Here is a 14,175-nt window from a genome sequence, read left to right as displayed (position 1 = left end):
GTTTCTTTGTAGCGCTTGATGGTTTTTGCAACTGCACTTGGGGACACTTTCAAAGTTTGCACAATTTTTCAGACTGACTGACCTTCATTTCTTAAAGTAATGATGGCCACTCGTTTTTCTTTACTTAGCTGCTTTTTTCTTGCCATAATACTAATTCTAACAGTTTATTCAGTAGGACTAGCAGCTGTGTATCCACCTGACTTCTGCACAACACAACTGATGGTCCCAACCACATTTATAAGGCAAGAAATCACACTTATTAAACTCGAGAGGGCACACCTGTGAAGTGAAAACCATTTCCGGTGACTACCTCTTGAAGCTCATCAAGAGAATGCCAAGAGTGTGCAAAGCAGTCATCAAAGCAAATGGTGGCTACTTTGAAGAACCTAGAATATAAGACATATTTTCAGTTGTGTCACACTTTTTTGTTAAGTATATAATTCCACATGTGTTAATTCATAGTTTTGATGCCTTCAGTGTGAATGTACAATTTTCATAGTCATGAAAATACAGAAAAATCTTTAAATGAGGTGTGTCCAAACTTTTGGTCTGTACTGCATATATATATATATATATATACATACACATATACACACACACACACACACACACACACTATATTATATATATATATAATTGTCTTATCCCGTCTGTCTGTCTGTCTGTCCAGGAAATCCCGCTTCGCTCATTGGTCCGGCCGCTGTCTGTCCAGGAAATCCCGCGTCGCTCATTTGTCCGGCCGCGGCCAATCAGCGACGCGGGATTTCAGAAAAAAGATGGCGGCCGTTAGCGGCTCATCTGCCGCACGGAGGTCAGCGGCGATGCAGCTGGGAGATGAGCGGCGCTAGCAGCAGAAGGACCCCGACCAGCTGCGCCGCTGACCTCCATGCGGCTGACTTCGGGAGATCAGCGGCAATGGGCGGCGGGATATGGGCGGCAAATTTAAACGCCGCTCTGCTGATTGGTCACTGTCGCCGGCCGCGACCAATCAGCATTATTGGCGCCAAATTTAACCCCTGCTCTGCTGATTGGTCGCCGGCCGTGACCAATCAGCAGTATTGGCGCCAAATTTAAACACCGCTCTGCTGATTGGTCGCGGTCGCCGGCCGCGACCAATCAGCATTATTGGCGCCAAATTTAAACTCTGCTCTGCTGATTGGTCGCGATCGCCGGCAGCAACCAATCAGCGATTTTGGCGCCAAATTTAAACACCGCTATGCTGATTGGTCGCGGTTGCCGGCCGCGACCAATCAGCGATTTTGGTGCCACATTTAAACACCGCTCTGCTGACTGGTCGGCGTTGCCGGCCGCGACCAATCAGCATTATTGGCGCCAAATTTAAACCCCGCTCTGCTGATTGGTCGCGGTTGCCGGCCGCGACTAATCAGCATTATTGGCGCCAAATTTAAACCCCGCTCTGCTGATTGGTCGCGGCCGGCGGTCACGGCCAATCAGCGACTTTGGCGCCAAATTTAAACCCCGCTCTGCTGATTGGTCGCGGTTGCCGGCCGCGACCAACCAGCGATTTTGGCGTCAAATTTAAACACCGCTCTGCTGATTGCGCCCGGTCGGCCGCATACATATTCTAGAATACCCGAGGAGTTAGAATCGGGCCACCATCTAGTATATATACAGTTATATGAAAAAGTTTGGGCACCCCTATTAATCTTAAGCTTAATGTTTTCTTAAAATTGGTGTTTTTGCACCAGCTATTTCAGTTTGATATATGTAATAACTGTTGGACACAGTAATGTTTCTGCCTTGAAATGAGGTTTATTGTACTAACAGAAAATGTGCAATCTGCATTCAAACAAAATTTGACAGGTGCATAAGTATGGGCACCCTTATTTTCTAGTTTTAAATACTCCTACCTACTTTTTACTGACTTACTTAAGCACTTTTTTTGGTTTTGTAACCTCATTGAGCTTTGAACTTCATAGCCAGGTGTATGCAATCATGAGAAAAGCTACTTAAAGTGGCCACTTGCAAGTTGTTCTCCTGTTTGAATCTCCTCTGAAGAGTGGCATCATGGGCTCCTCAAAACAACTGTCAAATAATCTGAAAACAAAGATTATTCAACATAGTTGTTCAGGGGAAGGATACAAAAAACTGTCTCAGAGAATTAACCTGTCAGTTTCCACTGTGAGGAACATAGTAAGGAAATGGAAGAACACAGGGACAGTTCTTGTTAAGGTCAGAAGTGGCAGGCCAAGAAAAACATCAGAAAGGCAGAGAAGAAGAATGGTGAGATCAGTCAAGGACAATCCTCAGACCACCTCCAGAGAGCTGCAGCATCAACTTGCTGCAGATGGTGTCACTGTGCATCGGTCAACTATACAACGCACTTTGCACAAGGAGAAGCTGTATGGGAAAGTGATGCGAAAGAAGCCGTTTCTGCAAGCACGCCACAAACAGAGTCGGCTGAGGTATGCAAAAGCACATTTGGAGAAGCCAATTTCTTTTTGGAAGAAGGTCCTGTGGACTTCTGAAACCAAGATTGAGCTGTTTGGTCATACAAAAAGGCGTTAAGCATGGCGGCAAAAAAACACAGCATTCCAAGAAAAACACTTGCTACCCACAGTAAAATTTGGTGGAGGTTCCATCATGCTTTGGGGCTGTGTGGCCAATGCCGGCACCGGGAATCTTGTTAAAGTTGAGGGACGCATGGATTCCACTCAGTATCAGCAGATTCTTGACAATAATGTTCAAGAATCAGTGACAAAGTTGAAGTTACGCAGGGGATGGATCTTTCAGCAAGACAATGATCCTAAACACTGCTCCAAATCTACTCAGGCATTCATGCACAGGAACAATTACAATGTTCTGGAAAGGCCATCCCAGTCCCCAGACCTGAATATCATTGAACATCTGTGGGATCATTTGAAGAGGGCTGTCCACGCTAGGCGACCATCAAATTTAACTGAACTGGAATTGTTTTGTAAAGAGGAATGGTCAAAAATACCTTCATCCAGGATCCAGGAACTCATTAAAAGCTACAGGAAGCGACTAGAGGCTGTTATTTTTGCAAAAGGAGGATCTACTAAATATTAATGTCACTTTTCTGGTGAGGTGCCCATACTTATGCACCTGTCAAATTTTGTTTGAATGCAGATTGCATTTCAAGGCAGAAACATTACTGTGTCCAACAGTTATTACATATATGAAACTGAAATAGCTGTTGCAAAAACACCAATTGTAAGAAAACATTAAGCTTAAGATTAATAGGGGTGCCCAAACTTTTTCATATAACTGTATATATATATATATATATATATATACAGTTATATGAAAAAGTTTATTATATATATATATATATATATATATATATATATATATATATATATACACACACATACACACATATAGATATAGACAGATCGATATCTACATATATGTTTGTGTGTATATTTGTTTATACATACATATATTTATACACACACGCACACACACATACAGGTCCATCTCCTTAAATTAGAATATCATCAAAAAGTTTATTTCAGTTCTTCAATACAAAAAGTGAAACTCATTATATAGAGTCATTACAAACAGAGTGATCTATTTCAAGTGTTAATTTCTGTTAATGTTGATGATGATGTTACAGCCAATGAAAACACAAAAGTCATAAAATCAGTAAATTAGAATAATTAACAAAAACACCTGCAAAGGCTTCCTAAGCATTTAAAAAGGTCCTTTAGTCTGTTTCAGTAGGCTCCACAATCATGGGGAAGACTGCTGACTTGACAGATGTCCAGAAGGCAGTTATTGACACACTAAGTAAATGCAAAGTAAATTTTAAATGTCAATTGGAAATCAAGGTCCCAGAGTCTGGAGGAAGAGTGGAGAGGCCACAATCCAAGCTGCTTGAGGTCTAGTGTGAAGCTTCCACAATCAGTGATGATTTGGGGAGCCATGTCATCTGCTGGTGTAGGTCCACTGTGTTTTATCAAGACCAAAGTCAGCGCAGCCGTCTACCTGGAAATTTTAGAGCACTTCATGCTTCCCTCTGCCGACAAGCTTTTTGGAGATTGAAAGGTCATTCTCCAGCAGGACTTGGCCCCTGTCCACACTGCCAAAAGTACCAATACCTGGTTTAAAACTAACAGTATCACTGTGCCTGATTGGCCAGCAAACTCGCCTGACCTTAACCCCATAGAGAGGGGTCAAGAGGAAGATGAGAGACACCAGATCCAACAATGCAGACGAGCTGAAGGCTGCTATCAAAGCAACCCCTGGGCTTCCATAACACCTCAGCAGCGCCACAGGCTGATCGCCTCCATGCCACGCTGTATTGATGCAGCAACTGATGCAGAAGGAGCCCCGACCAAGTATTGAGCGCATTTACTGAACATACATTTCAGTAGGACAACATTTCGGACTTTAAAAACATTTTTCAAGCTGCTGTTATAAAGTATTCTAATTTACTGAGATAATGACTTTTGTGTTTTCATTGGCTGTAAGCCATAATCATCAACATTAACAAAAATAAACACTTGAAATAGATCACTCTGTTTGTAATGACTATATATGAGTTTCACTCTTTGTATTGAAGAACTGAAATAAATTAACTTTTTGATGATATTATAATTTAGTGAGATGCACCTGTATATATACATACACACACGCATTATATATTTTATATATATATATATATATATACACATACATACATATATATATATACATACATACAAACACACACATATACACATACATACAGTGGTGGCCAAAAGTATTGGCACCCCTGCAATTCCTGAAAATGATTGCAATCACAGATTCTTTGGTATTATTATCTTCATTTAATTTGTCTTCAATGAAAAAACACAAAAAGAATTGTCCTAAAGCCAAATTGGATATAATTCCACACCAAACCTAAAAAAGGGGGTGGACAAAAGTATTGGCACTGTTTGAAAAATCATGTGATGCTTCTCTAATTCCTGTAACTAACAGCACCTGTAACTTACCTGTGGCACCTAACAGGTGTTGGCAATAACTAAATCACACTTGCAGCCAGTTAACATGGATTAAAGTTGACTCAACCTCTGTCCTGTGTCCTTGTGTGTACCACATTGAGCATGGAGAAAAGAAAGAAGACCAAAGAACTGTCTGAGGACTTGAGAAACCAAATTGTGAGGAAGCATGAGCAATCTCAAGGCTACAAGTCCATCTCCAAAGACCTGAATGTTCCTGTTTCTTCCGTGCGCAGTGTCATCAAGAAGTTTAAAGCCCATGGCACTGTGGCTAACCTCCCTAGATGTGGACGGAAAAGAAAAATTGACGAGAGATTTCAACGCAAGATTGTGCGGATGGTGGATAAAGAACCTAGACTAACATCCAAACAAGTTCAAGCTGCCCTGCAGTCCGAGGGAGCAACAGTGTCAACCCGTACTATCCGTCGGCATCTGAATGAAAAGGGACTGTATGGTAGGATACCCAGGAAGACCCCACTTCTTACCCCGAGACATAAAAAAGCCAAGCTGGAGTTTGCCAAAACTTACCTGAGAAAGCCTAAAACGTTTTGGAAGAATGTTCTCTGGTCAGATGAGACAAAAGTAGAGCTTTTTGGGAAAAAGCATCAACATAGAGTGTACAGGAAAAAAAAAAGGCATTCAAAGAAAAGAACACTGTCCCTACAGTCAAACATCGTGGAGGTTCCCTGATGTTTTGGGGTTGCTTTGCTGCCTCTGGCACTGGACTGCTTGACCGTGTGCATGGCATTATGAAGTCTGAAGACTACCAACAAATTTTGCAGCATAATGTAGGGCCCAGTGTGAGAAAGCTGGGTCTCCCTCAGAGGTCATGGGTCTTCCAGCAGGACAATGACCCAAAACACACTTCCAAAAGCACTATAAAATGGTTTGAGAGAAAGCACTGGAGACTTCTAAGGTGGCCAGCAATGAGTCCAGACCTGAATCCCATAGAACACCTGTGGAGAGATCTCAAAATGTCAGTTTGGAGAAGGCACCCTTCAAATATCAGGGACCTGGAGCAGTTTGCCAAAGAAGAATGGTCTACAATTCCAGCAGAGCATTGTAAGAAACTCATTGATGGTTACCGGAAGCGGTTGTTCGCAGTTATTTTGGCTAAAGGTTGTGCAACCAAGTATTAGGCTGAGGGTGCCAATACTTTTGTCTGGTCCATTTTTGGAGTTTTGTGCGAAATGATCAATGATTAGATTTTTGCTTCATTCTCTTTTGTGTTTTTTCCTTGCAAGCAAATTAAATGAAGATAATAATACCAAAGAATTTGTGATTGCAATCATTTTCAGGAAGAAACTGAGTATTATCTGACAGAATTGCAGGGGTGCCAATACTTTTGGCCACCACTGTACATATATACACACAGTAGAGTGATATATATATGTTAAACATACACATGTAGAGACTTTAGATAAAGAAGCCCTGATCCCGATATATGATGGGTGTAAGCCTCTGAGCTTCATACCCAAAAAAAAGATGAGCTGAAACGTTGCACCTATATGCTAAATAAATATCTACACTATTTACACTGGATCTGCTAGTCTGGAGTGCGGCCTTTTTTTTTTTTACCTCCCCGAATGAAAACTCCACCCCATTATCCAAATATTATCCATTTCTTTAGATGACCACCCCCCTAAAAAAGTAACTTAACATGAAGTTTTGGGAGGGTATTCTGAAGGTACTGCTTTGTGAAGGTACATAACTCATTATAAAATAATATATTTATATAATACAGAAAACACCGTTACAAATACCCGCTAACCTGCAGCGATGACCCTACTTTTAGGGCTGATCCAAAGTTTAACATATAATCCCTCGGATTCTGTACATTTGAGTTTCTAGAAGTAATTTAGAATGACATTCTGGCAATATCTCTGTATTATGTATCCAAAATTTTCTATAATACTGGACAAAGCGGATGGTGCAATGCGGTTCATGCGAGGATAGGGGTAAGCCGGCTGATGAGGATGGCGGAGTGTACAATATAATCTTGTTTACGCACACAGCTGGCTAGAACAGAAGTGCTGAACGCTGCGCGGTGTTATCCATCACTGAGACGGCGGCTGCACAAAGCAGTGGCGACTGTGCTGTCATGTTTAACACCACCAATCTGAACTGCCGGGATAGGCCTATTAGGAAATCTGATAGACGGGACTAACCAAGGACTGAATTACGTGATAAAAGCAAGTAAACCGTTATATACTGAACAGTGATAAGTACTTAGGAAGGAAGGAGAACTGGAGACCGCTGTAGGGTTCTCCATTCAGGAGTCTGGGAAAGGCGAGTGACAATTTCCACAAACAGGGACAAAATAAAGTCCTGGCTGTCACTAGAAATATGTAATGCAATTTATCATCAGAGTAAAACGTTTAATTGGAAAATTTGCTCTGTCCATTTTCCCGGATTAAATCAAAATATATTTTAAATGTGGCGTAGTAAAAGTCCTTTAATCCAGCATCAACACGTGCCAAAATATCAATTGGGCACAGAAAAGACTATTCAAATTTCTGGCAAAAATCCCATTGCATTGCACATAATATGAGGGCAAATACATCTCCAGTAAGGCTCCAACTAGTTCTGCCAAATTCCGGATTATCAGGCAATTCTTTGCCAGACTACTCGACAATAGAAATGAATCTTATGAAACTTCATTCACTGCTATGTTCTTACTATCCTCTATGTAAAGAACAAGGGCCAAATGCAAAATCTGAACATGTAGGTATTACCTCCATATACCAGGGGCGGACATATCATTGTGCAATCAGCGGGTAGCTACTCTCCCAAGCAGCGGGTAGCTACTCTCCCAATCAGAGGGTAGCTACTCTCCCAATCAGTGGGCAGCTACTCTCCCTAATCAGAGGGTAGCTACTCTCCCAATCAGAGGGTAGCTACTCTCCCAAGCAGCGGGTAGCTACTCTCCCAAGCAGCGGGTAGCTACTCTCCCAAGCAGCGGGTAGCTACTCTCCCAAGCAGCGGGTAGCTACTCTCCCAAGCAGCGGGTTTCTACTCTCCCAATCAGCAGATAGCTACTCTCCCAATCAGCAGATAGCTACTCTCCCAATCAGCAGATAGCTACTCTCCCAATCAGTAGGGGATTTCTTATGCTGGGCGCTTTGATTTCTATTTATGGGCAAGAGTGCAATACTATAAATATAATAATGAACTGGAGTTTTCTATAGTTCTTATTTATGCATACCACATGACCATCTTGTTATGGTTATTAGGCCGCTTACACATTAATGAAGTGTTATGTGTTGTGCATATATGACTTCTCATTTGAGACTGGCACTATTTGCACTTTAGCCATATTACTATTTATATCATCAATTGCATTATCTTTATATTGATAAGCTGCCCAGCTTGGTTGTTTATGTCGTCCTTTTTATATGTTATTGTCTTATATGTTCAATAAAGTGTGTTGTTACTTTTTTGCCAAAAAACTCTTGATTTTTGTCCATTTTTTACCTGTCTCCCAATCAGCGAGTGGCTACTCTCAGACAGAGCTATTGGACTGCAGACAGCCCATTGGCAACACTCACAAGACTCCAGGATTCTGAGACATGGAGAATTGTGTGGAAAGTTAATTTTTTAGCTTTCCCTGTGTTTGTGTCATAACGAAAACACTGTGGTCACCAGAAATTTTCTTTTCGTCACACACTAAATAGTTGCTCAGCTATGTTAATAAGTCTTAAAGAGTAACCACAGTTTTAAGGTTTTATTCCATAAATCAATAGTACATGTGAAAATAAGATTGTTTGTAATATATCTTATTAGAGAAATCCGCTATTTTCTCCACCAGGTCTGATCTTTCATTCTCAAAATTCTCAATTCATGCCATAGAAAAAATTTGTCTTCAAATTTTACATTACTGAAATAGGAAATGACAGTTGGTGCTCATAAAGTTCAATGGAGAACTGTAACTGTCATTTAAGGAGAACTTGCAGTAGAATATCTGTCTGCCTCTAGCACCTCAATAGAATCTTTTGAGCACCAACTGTCACCTCCTATCTCAGTAATAGGAAAATCTGTCTTCACCAAATACAGATTTTACTCATGAATTGAGGGTGAAATATCAATTAAGAAAGTGAAAGAAGCAAATTTCTCTGATAAGATATATTATAAAGTTGCTTATTCTCATGTGCACTATTGATTCATGAAATAAAAAAAGTTACTCTTTAAGGCCCCCATAAGTATTAGGCTTGATTCACACCACTTTTTGTGGAGTACTTGACACATCATTTTGTACTGTAGAGAAAACAAATGTATTTAAATAGATGTGTTTGCTTTTACATACAATATAATGGGGAAAAAATATATGTCAAATTGCTATCCGTTTGGATCCATTATTTCACAGAAAGGAAAAAACACAGTCGGCTGTGTTATTCACATTTTCTTTCCAAACAAAAAAAAAAGGATAAAAAAATATATATTTTTTTAGAACATAGAATTCTATGGAAGACAAACAATGTTAAAAGTTTGCTTTTTTTTTCCATAAAACCAGTTACATGATCTCCTGACACTTGCACCCATCTATGTAAAAAAAGAAAACAAAACTGATCCGTTTACATAAATAGATGTAATGTATATGTAAAAAAAAACAGATATATCAGTTCGAAACAGTTTTACGGATCAGTTCTTTTGTTTACAATACAAAAATGCGAGGCTGGTAAAGATTACAAAAACGTGATGTGAGACAGGGACTAGATAGCCGTCAGTCGAACAATCACTCTCCCATCAGCTAGCTCTCCCGAGTCCCCCATACACATGAACGTGCGGCTTGGCTGAGCGTTCATGTGTTTTCATGGGGAAGAGCTCATCTCCTGAGCAATAAAAGGGTTTGGAGTAATGATGAGCGAGCGTGCTCGCTACTCGAATGAGTATGGGGTGCTGGGGTACACCAAGTATGGAGGGTGCTTGAGTTTCATGCTCGAGTCCCCACCCCGCATGTTTTGCGGCATGTTAAATATGCGGGGATTGCCTGCCATACACGGTAATGACGGTAATGCTGTAGCCAACATGTCTACGGTATTACCGTGTATGGCAGGGAATGCCCGGGGACTCGAGCATGGCGCTCGAGCACCCACCACACTCAATGCGTACCCGAGCACTCTATGCTCACTCTAGTAGAGAGCACGCTCGCTCATCACTAGTTGGGAGGTAAAATTCAAACTGTCCGATCCTTCTCTTCCCCGACATAGTCTACTGACGAAGAGTTGGGAGACCCCATACACATTAGACGGTCGGCCGATACAGCCATATCGGTGGGTTCAGCCGACTTTAATGAACGGGAGCCTTCATAGTTCACTACGTTGTTAGTAAAGGAACTCATCACTTTATATTACTAATGCCTATCACAGATGGACATCCAAATCAAACAACTCCCCATATCTGAGCTTCTTGGATCCATGTGAGACATAAGGGACAAGTGCATTAAATATAAATAAGTTTTGAAGTTTTCAATATTGTCCGATAATTCCAATGACTATTTCTCAACTGTATAAAGAATCCCGGACCCGCATTCCTCCACCAAATTATAAAGGCGCAATATTCTACTACTGCTTTAAAGAAGGATATCTGGATTTTCATTATCCAATTGATTTACAGTCAATATAACTGATCGCACCAGGGAGGAAGACTAATTACTCTAATCAACATTTAGTTGCCATAAACCCATATGGATTAATTTAGTCAAAGGGCCAAAATTTACAAGGTGTAAACGGTTTCCTAAATTGTGAATGTGTTTCTTCTAACCTTTAGTCAAGGCACAATTCAGGATATCTTAGAAGAAATAAAGACAAGAAAGCCAATTTGTCAAATTATACACAGTGAATGGCCGCTGTCAAACTCTGGCTAGGCATGCTGGGAAACACGCAGGTTCCAGCGTGTTCCTTGCTCTATCCATCCCTCGCAGCTGTCCATCAAATGCTGCTTTCTCCCCGCAGTCTATTAAATATTTCCTTCACAAATCAATTTTACACATGATCAGCCCATACTCCTACTGAGCTGAACCTCCCCGTTAATTAAGTGAAGAAATTACCATATATATTATATTAATGCAAACATCATTCAGCTGGTAATTCACGGCTGATCTGGATAATGGAAAGGTTGAACACCCATTAACCCAAGTCAACAAATTGGGTTGGCTGGGAAAATCGAGCAGGTCTCCTGTGACTTGTCCCTCTAAACTGCAGCACTGCCGTATCTTCCATGGTAATAATTAAAATTCTCCTGCTAGATCAATACCGGCATCTTTGGATGGGAAGTGTCCTTAATGGCAACGCCTCAAACAAGAAGGGGGACTTTTTGCAAGTGGGAGAAATTCTTTTTTTTTTTATCTGACAATTATCACCTTGGTGCAGACTAATTTAGCGCTGCGCCCCTCTTACAGAGATTTCAATACATCAGAGATTGACATCTCTGGAAAGGGAAAAAAAAACAACCAAACCTAACATCTCATTTATAACAAATAAAAGCACAATTTTCCCATGCAGTGAAGAATTATCAGCAATCATGAAATAGGGCAGAGAGAGGGGAAAGTAAAATACATTTAGCACTTCATCTTCTGAGGGCTTCTTCTGGGTCTCGGTTATCACCGCTCCTTCATTCCCTCTTTTTGTGTCCTCTTGCATTGATCTCTGCCTTTTCATCTCTGCAAAATAAATAAACAGAAGCCGGAGAAAGTCCATTATATTTTGGTGGGAGGATGAGGATTGGACTCCACATAAAGTGTTCAAGCGGTTAGCGCTGATTAAAATCGACTTGTAGTAAAAAAAAAAAAGAAAAACACTTGAAATTAAAGAAAACCTAACAAGTGTAAAACATCTGGTAGTAAATGTTCAAAAATATGCGAGAAAGAACCAATATTATATTATAGCAATGGTGTAATTATAGGAACCGGGAGCCTCTTTTATCAACATTTTCTTTGTTGTCGTTAGCGGCCAAATCAGAGCTCAGAATCATTTCTTAAAGGGGCACTCTAGGAATGCAAAAAAAAAAAGTCCCTGCTTCTCCCTTACGTGTAGGAAGATGTGCCCCCAGTGGATATTCCGATTAGTGATGGCCATTCTAGCTCCTCTTGGTGAACTGGATAATTTGGCTGAGCTGGTTCTTTTGAATCCCAAATGGCTATTAAATATATCTTCACACACAGGGTAAACTGATACGCAGGGTGAAGTCAGAGAGTATTAATGCGGTTGAAACCTCGCCCAACTACAGTTAGCCAATGGCTGCCCAATATTCAAGCTTTCACCATGAGCTGCTGGTTGAGTGGGTGAGGTTTCAATCATATTCAGCAGCCAGATGGCATCATTCTACCTCCAGTGAGGCCACCTTAGAGTGCAAGTGGCTTTCAGTGGGGTGCCAGCTACAGTCGTTCAAATAAAGGAGCCACTTTGTTTGCGAATGACCCATCATTAATTCTGATTTAATACTTGAGATACCAGGGGTGTTGAGGTAAGAAGAGACTGCTCGCATTGCTGTTCTCCCTGTCTTTCTGATCTAATGCTGGAGATACCAGGGATTCTGGGGTAAGAAGAGACTGCTCACACTCCTGTCCTCCCTGTCTTTCTGATCTTATACTGGAGGTACCAGGGGTGCTGAGGTAAGGAGAGCTTGCTTACACCGCTGTCCACCCTGTCTCATCTAATAGTAGAGATACAAGAGACCGCTCACATTGCTGTCCACCCTGTCTATCTGATCTAATACTGCAGATACCAGGAGTGCTGACGTAAGAAGAGACTGCTCACACTCCTGTCCTCCCTGTCTTTCTGATCTTATACTGGAGGTACCAGGGGTGCTGAGGTAATTAGAGCTTGCTTACACTGCTGTCCACCCTGTCTCATCTAATAGTAGAGCTACAAGAGAACGCTCACATTGCTGTCCACCATGTCTTTCTGATCCAGTACTGTAGACATCAGGGATGCTGAGGTAAGAAGAGGCTGATCACACCGCTGTTAACCCTGTTTCTGATCTAATAATGTAGATACCAGAGGTGCTGAGGTAAGAAAAAGCTGCTCACACTATTGTCCACCCAGTCATTGTGAATGCTGAGCAGTTGCTCCAGCTCACAGTAGCAGATCTCCCTACTATACATGCTCATAGACACCTATAATATTACCATTCTTGGACAGGTTTCTGTCAGTGTTACAAGGCGGCAGCCATTTTAATGTACTTTAGTGATTCCTTCACTAGACAAAACAAGTGTGATTTGCTAATTATGGGTATTTAGGAATTTATTTATAATGATATTTTCTTTATTGTTTCTTCATTCCCACAGAATCCCTTTAAACTACTCTCATAAAACAAAAGATGTGCTGTGATTGGTCGCTATTGGAAAAGATGGCCAGTTTTTGTAGGACAGGTTTGATAGGAAGGCCTTTTGGCATTACATAAAAAAAAAAACATAGTAAAGGCCATACTAACTAACCAATCTACAGTTTTCATCTTTCCAAAGCTAATGGGAAATTCACAACAGTGACCGGATGGGTTGCTATGGTCAAAAAATTCATATGGAGGTGGTTCTTTTTGTGTCATATGAAAAATCCAAATAGATCCCAAGCAGAACAAAGGTTTTATGATGGGGATAAAGTCATGGTTTCCAGCCATTTGACTACAAGAATAGCGCTGCTTGCTCTGTTATTCTTGTTGTCAACATCAACAGAACTGTGACCAAAATGGAGCAGTTTAAAACAGTGAGAACATAGAGCCCAATTCATAAAGACATTTTTTACAGAAATTAGGCATAATACTGCTTGATATTTCACAAAACTTTTTTGTTAACTAGCAGCTTTTAACTTTTAGACTTTCTCCATTTTTTAAGTCAATCCCGGTCAGCTCCACCAACTCTTTAAAAAGTGTTCGGGGCTTCACAGGGAGGGCACTTGGCTGACTAGATCTGGCAAATTCATCATACTCTAGGTACGGTGCCTCAGTGGTTAGCACAGTGTTGCTTTGCAGTTCTGGGTTCAAATCCCACCAAGGACAACAGCTGCAATGAGTTTGTAAGTTCTCCATCTTTTTGCATGGGTTTCCTCTGGGTTCTCCGGTTTCCTCCCACTATCCAAAGAATTTAGATTGTGAGCCCCAATGGAGACAGTGATGATGATGTCTATAAAGCGCTGCGGAATATGATGCCGATATACAAGCAAAGCGCGTGCCTTTAATGAATTTGGAAAACTTACTCCAGCACACTGGATATAAA

At 41.0% G+C, this 14,175-nt stretch overlaps 1 protein-coding gene across 7 annotated transcripts in view; it reads right to left on the bottom strand.

The window, feature by feature from the left end:
* Window positions 1-14,175, bottom strand: part of EHBP1 (EH domain binding protein 1) — a 445,048-nt gene that overhangs the window by 75,195 nt on the left and 355,678 nt on the right. For all 7 annotated transcript variants that reach the window (XM_073672136.1, XM_073672138.1, XM_073672139.1 and 4 more), the window contains one exon: window positions 11,522-11,625. In XM_073672136.1, the coding sequence (XP_073528237.1) occupies window positions 11,522-11,625 (104 nt within the window). The remainder of the gene's footprint in view (window positions 1-11,521; window positions 11,626-14,175) is intronic.

The sequence above is a fragment of the Phyllobates terribilis genome, unplaced genomic scaffold, assembly GCF_046119375.1.
Source record: "Phyllobates terribilis strain yellow unplaced genomic scaffold, ASM4611937v1 Scaffold_3__8_contigs__length_932513732, whole genome shotgun sequence".
NCBI lineage: Eukaryota > Metazoa > Chordata > Amphibia > Anura > Dendrobatidae > Phyllobates > Phyllobates terribilis.
The sequence above is the reverse complement of the archived record's forward strand: the minus strand, read 5'-3'. Positions and strand labels throughout refer to the sequence as shown.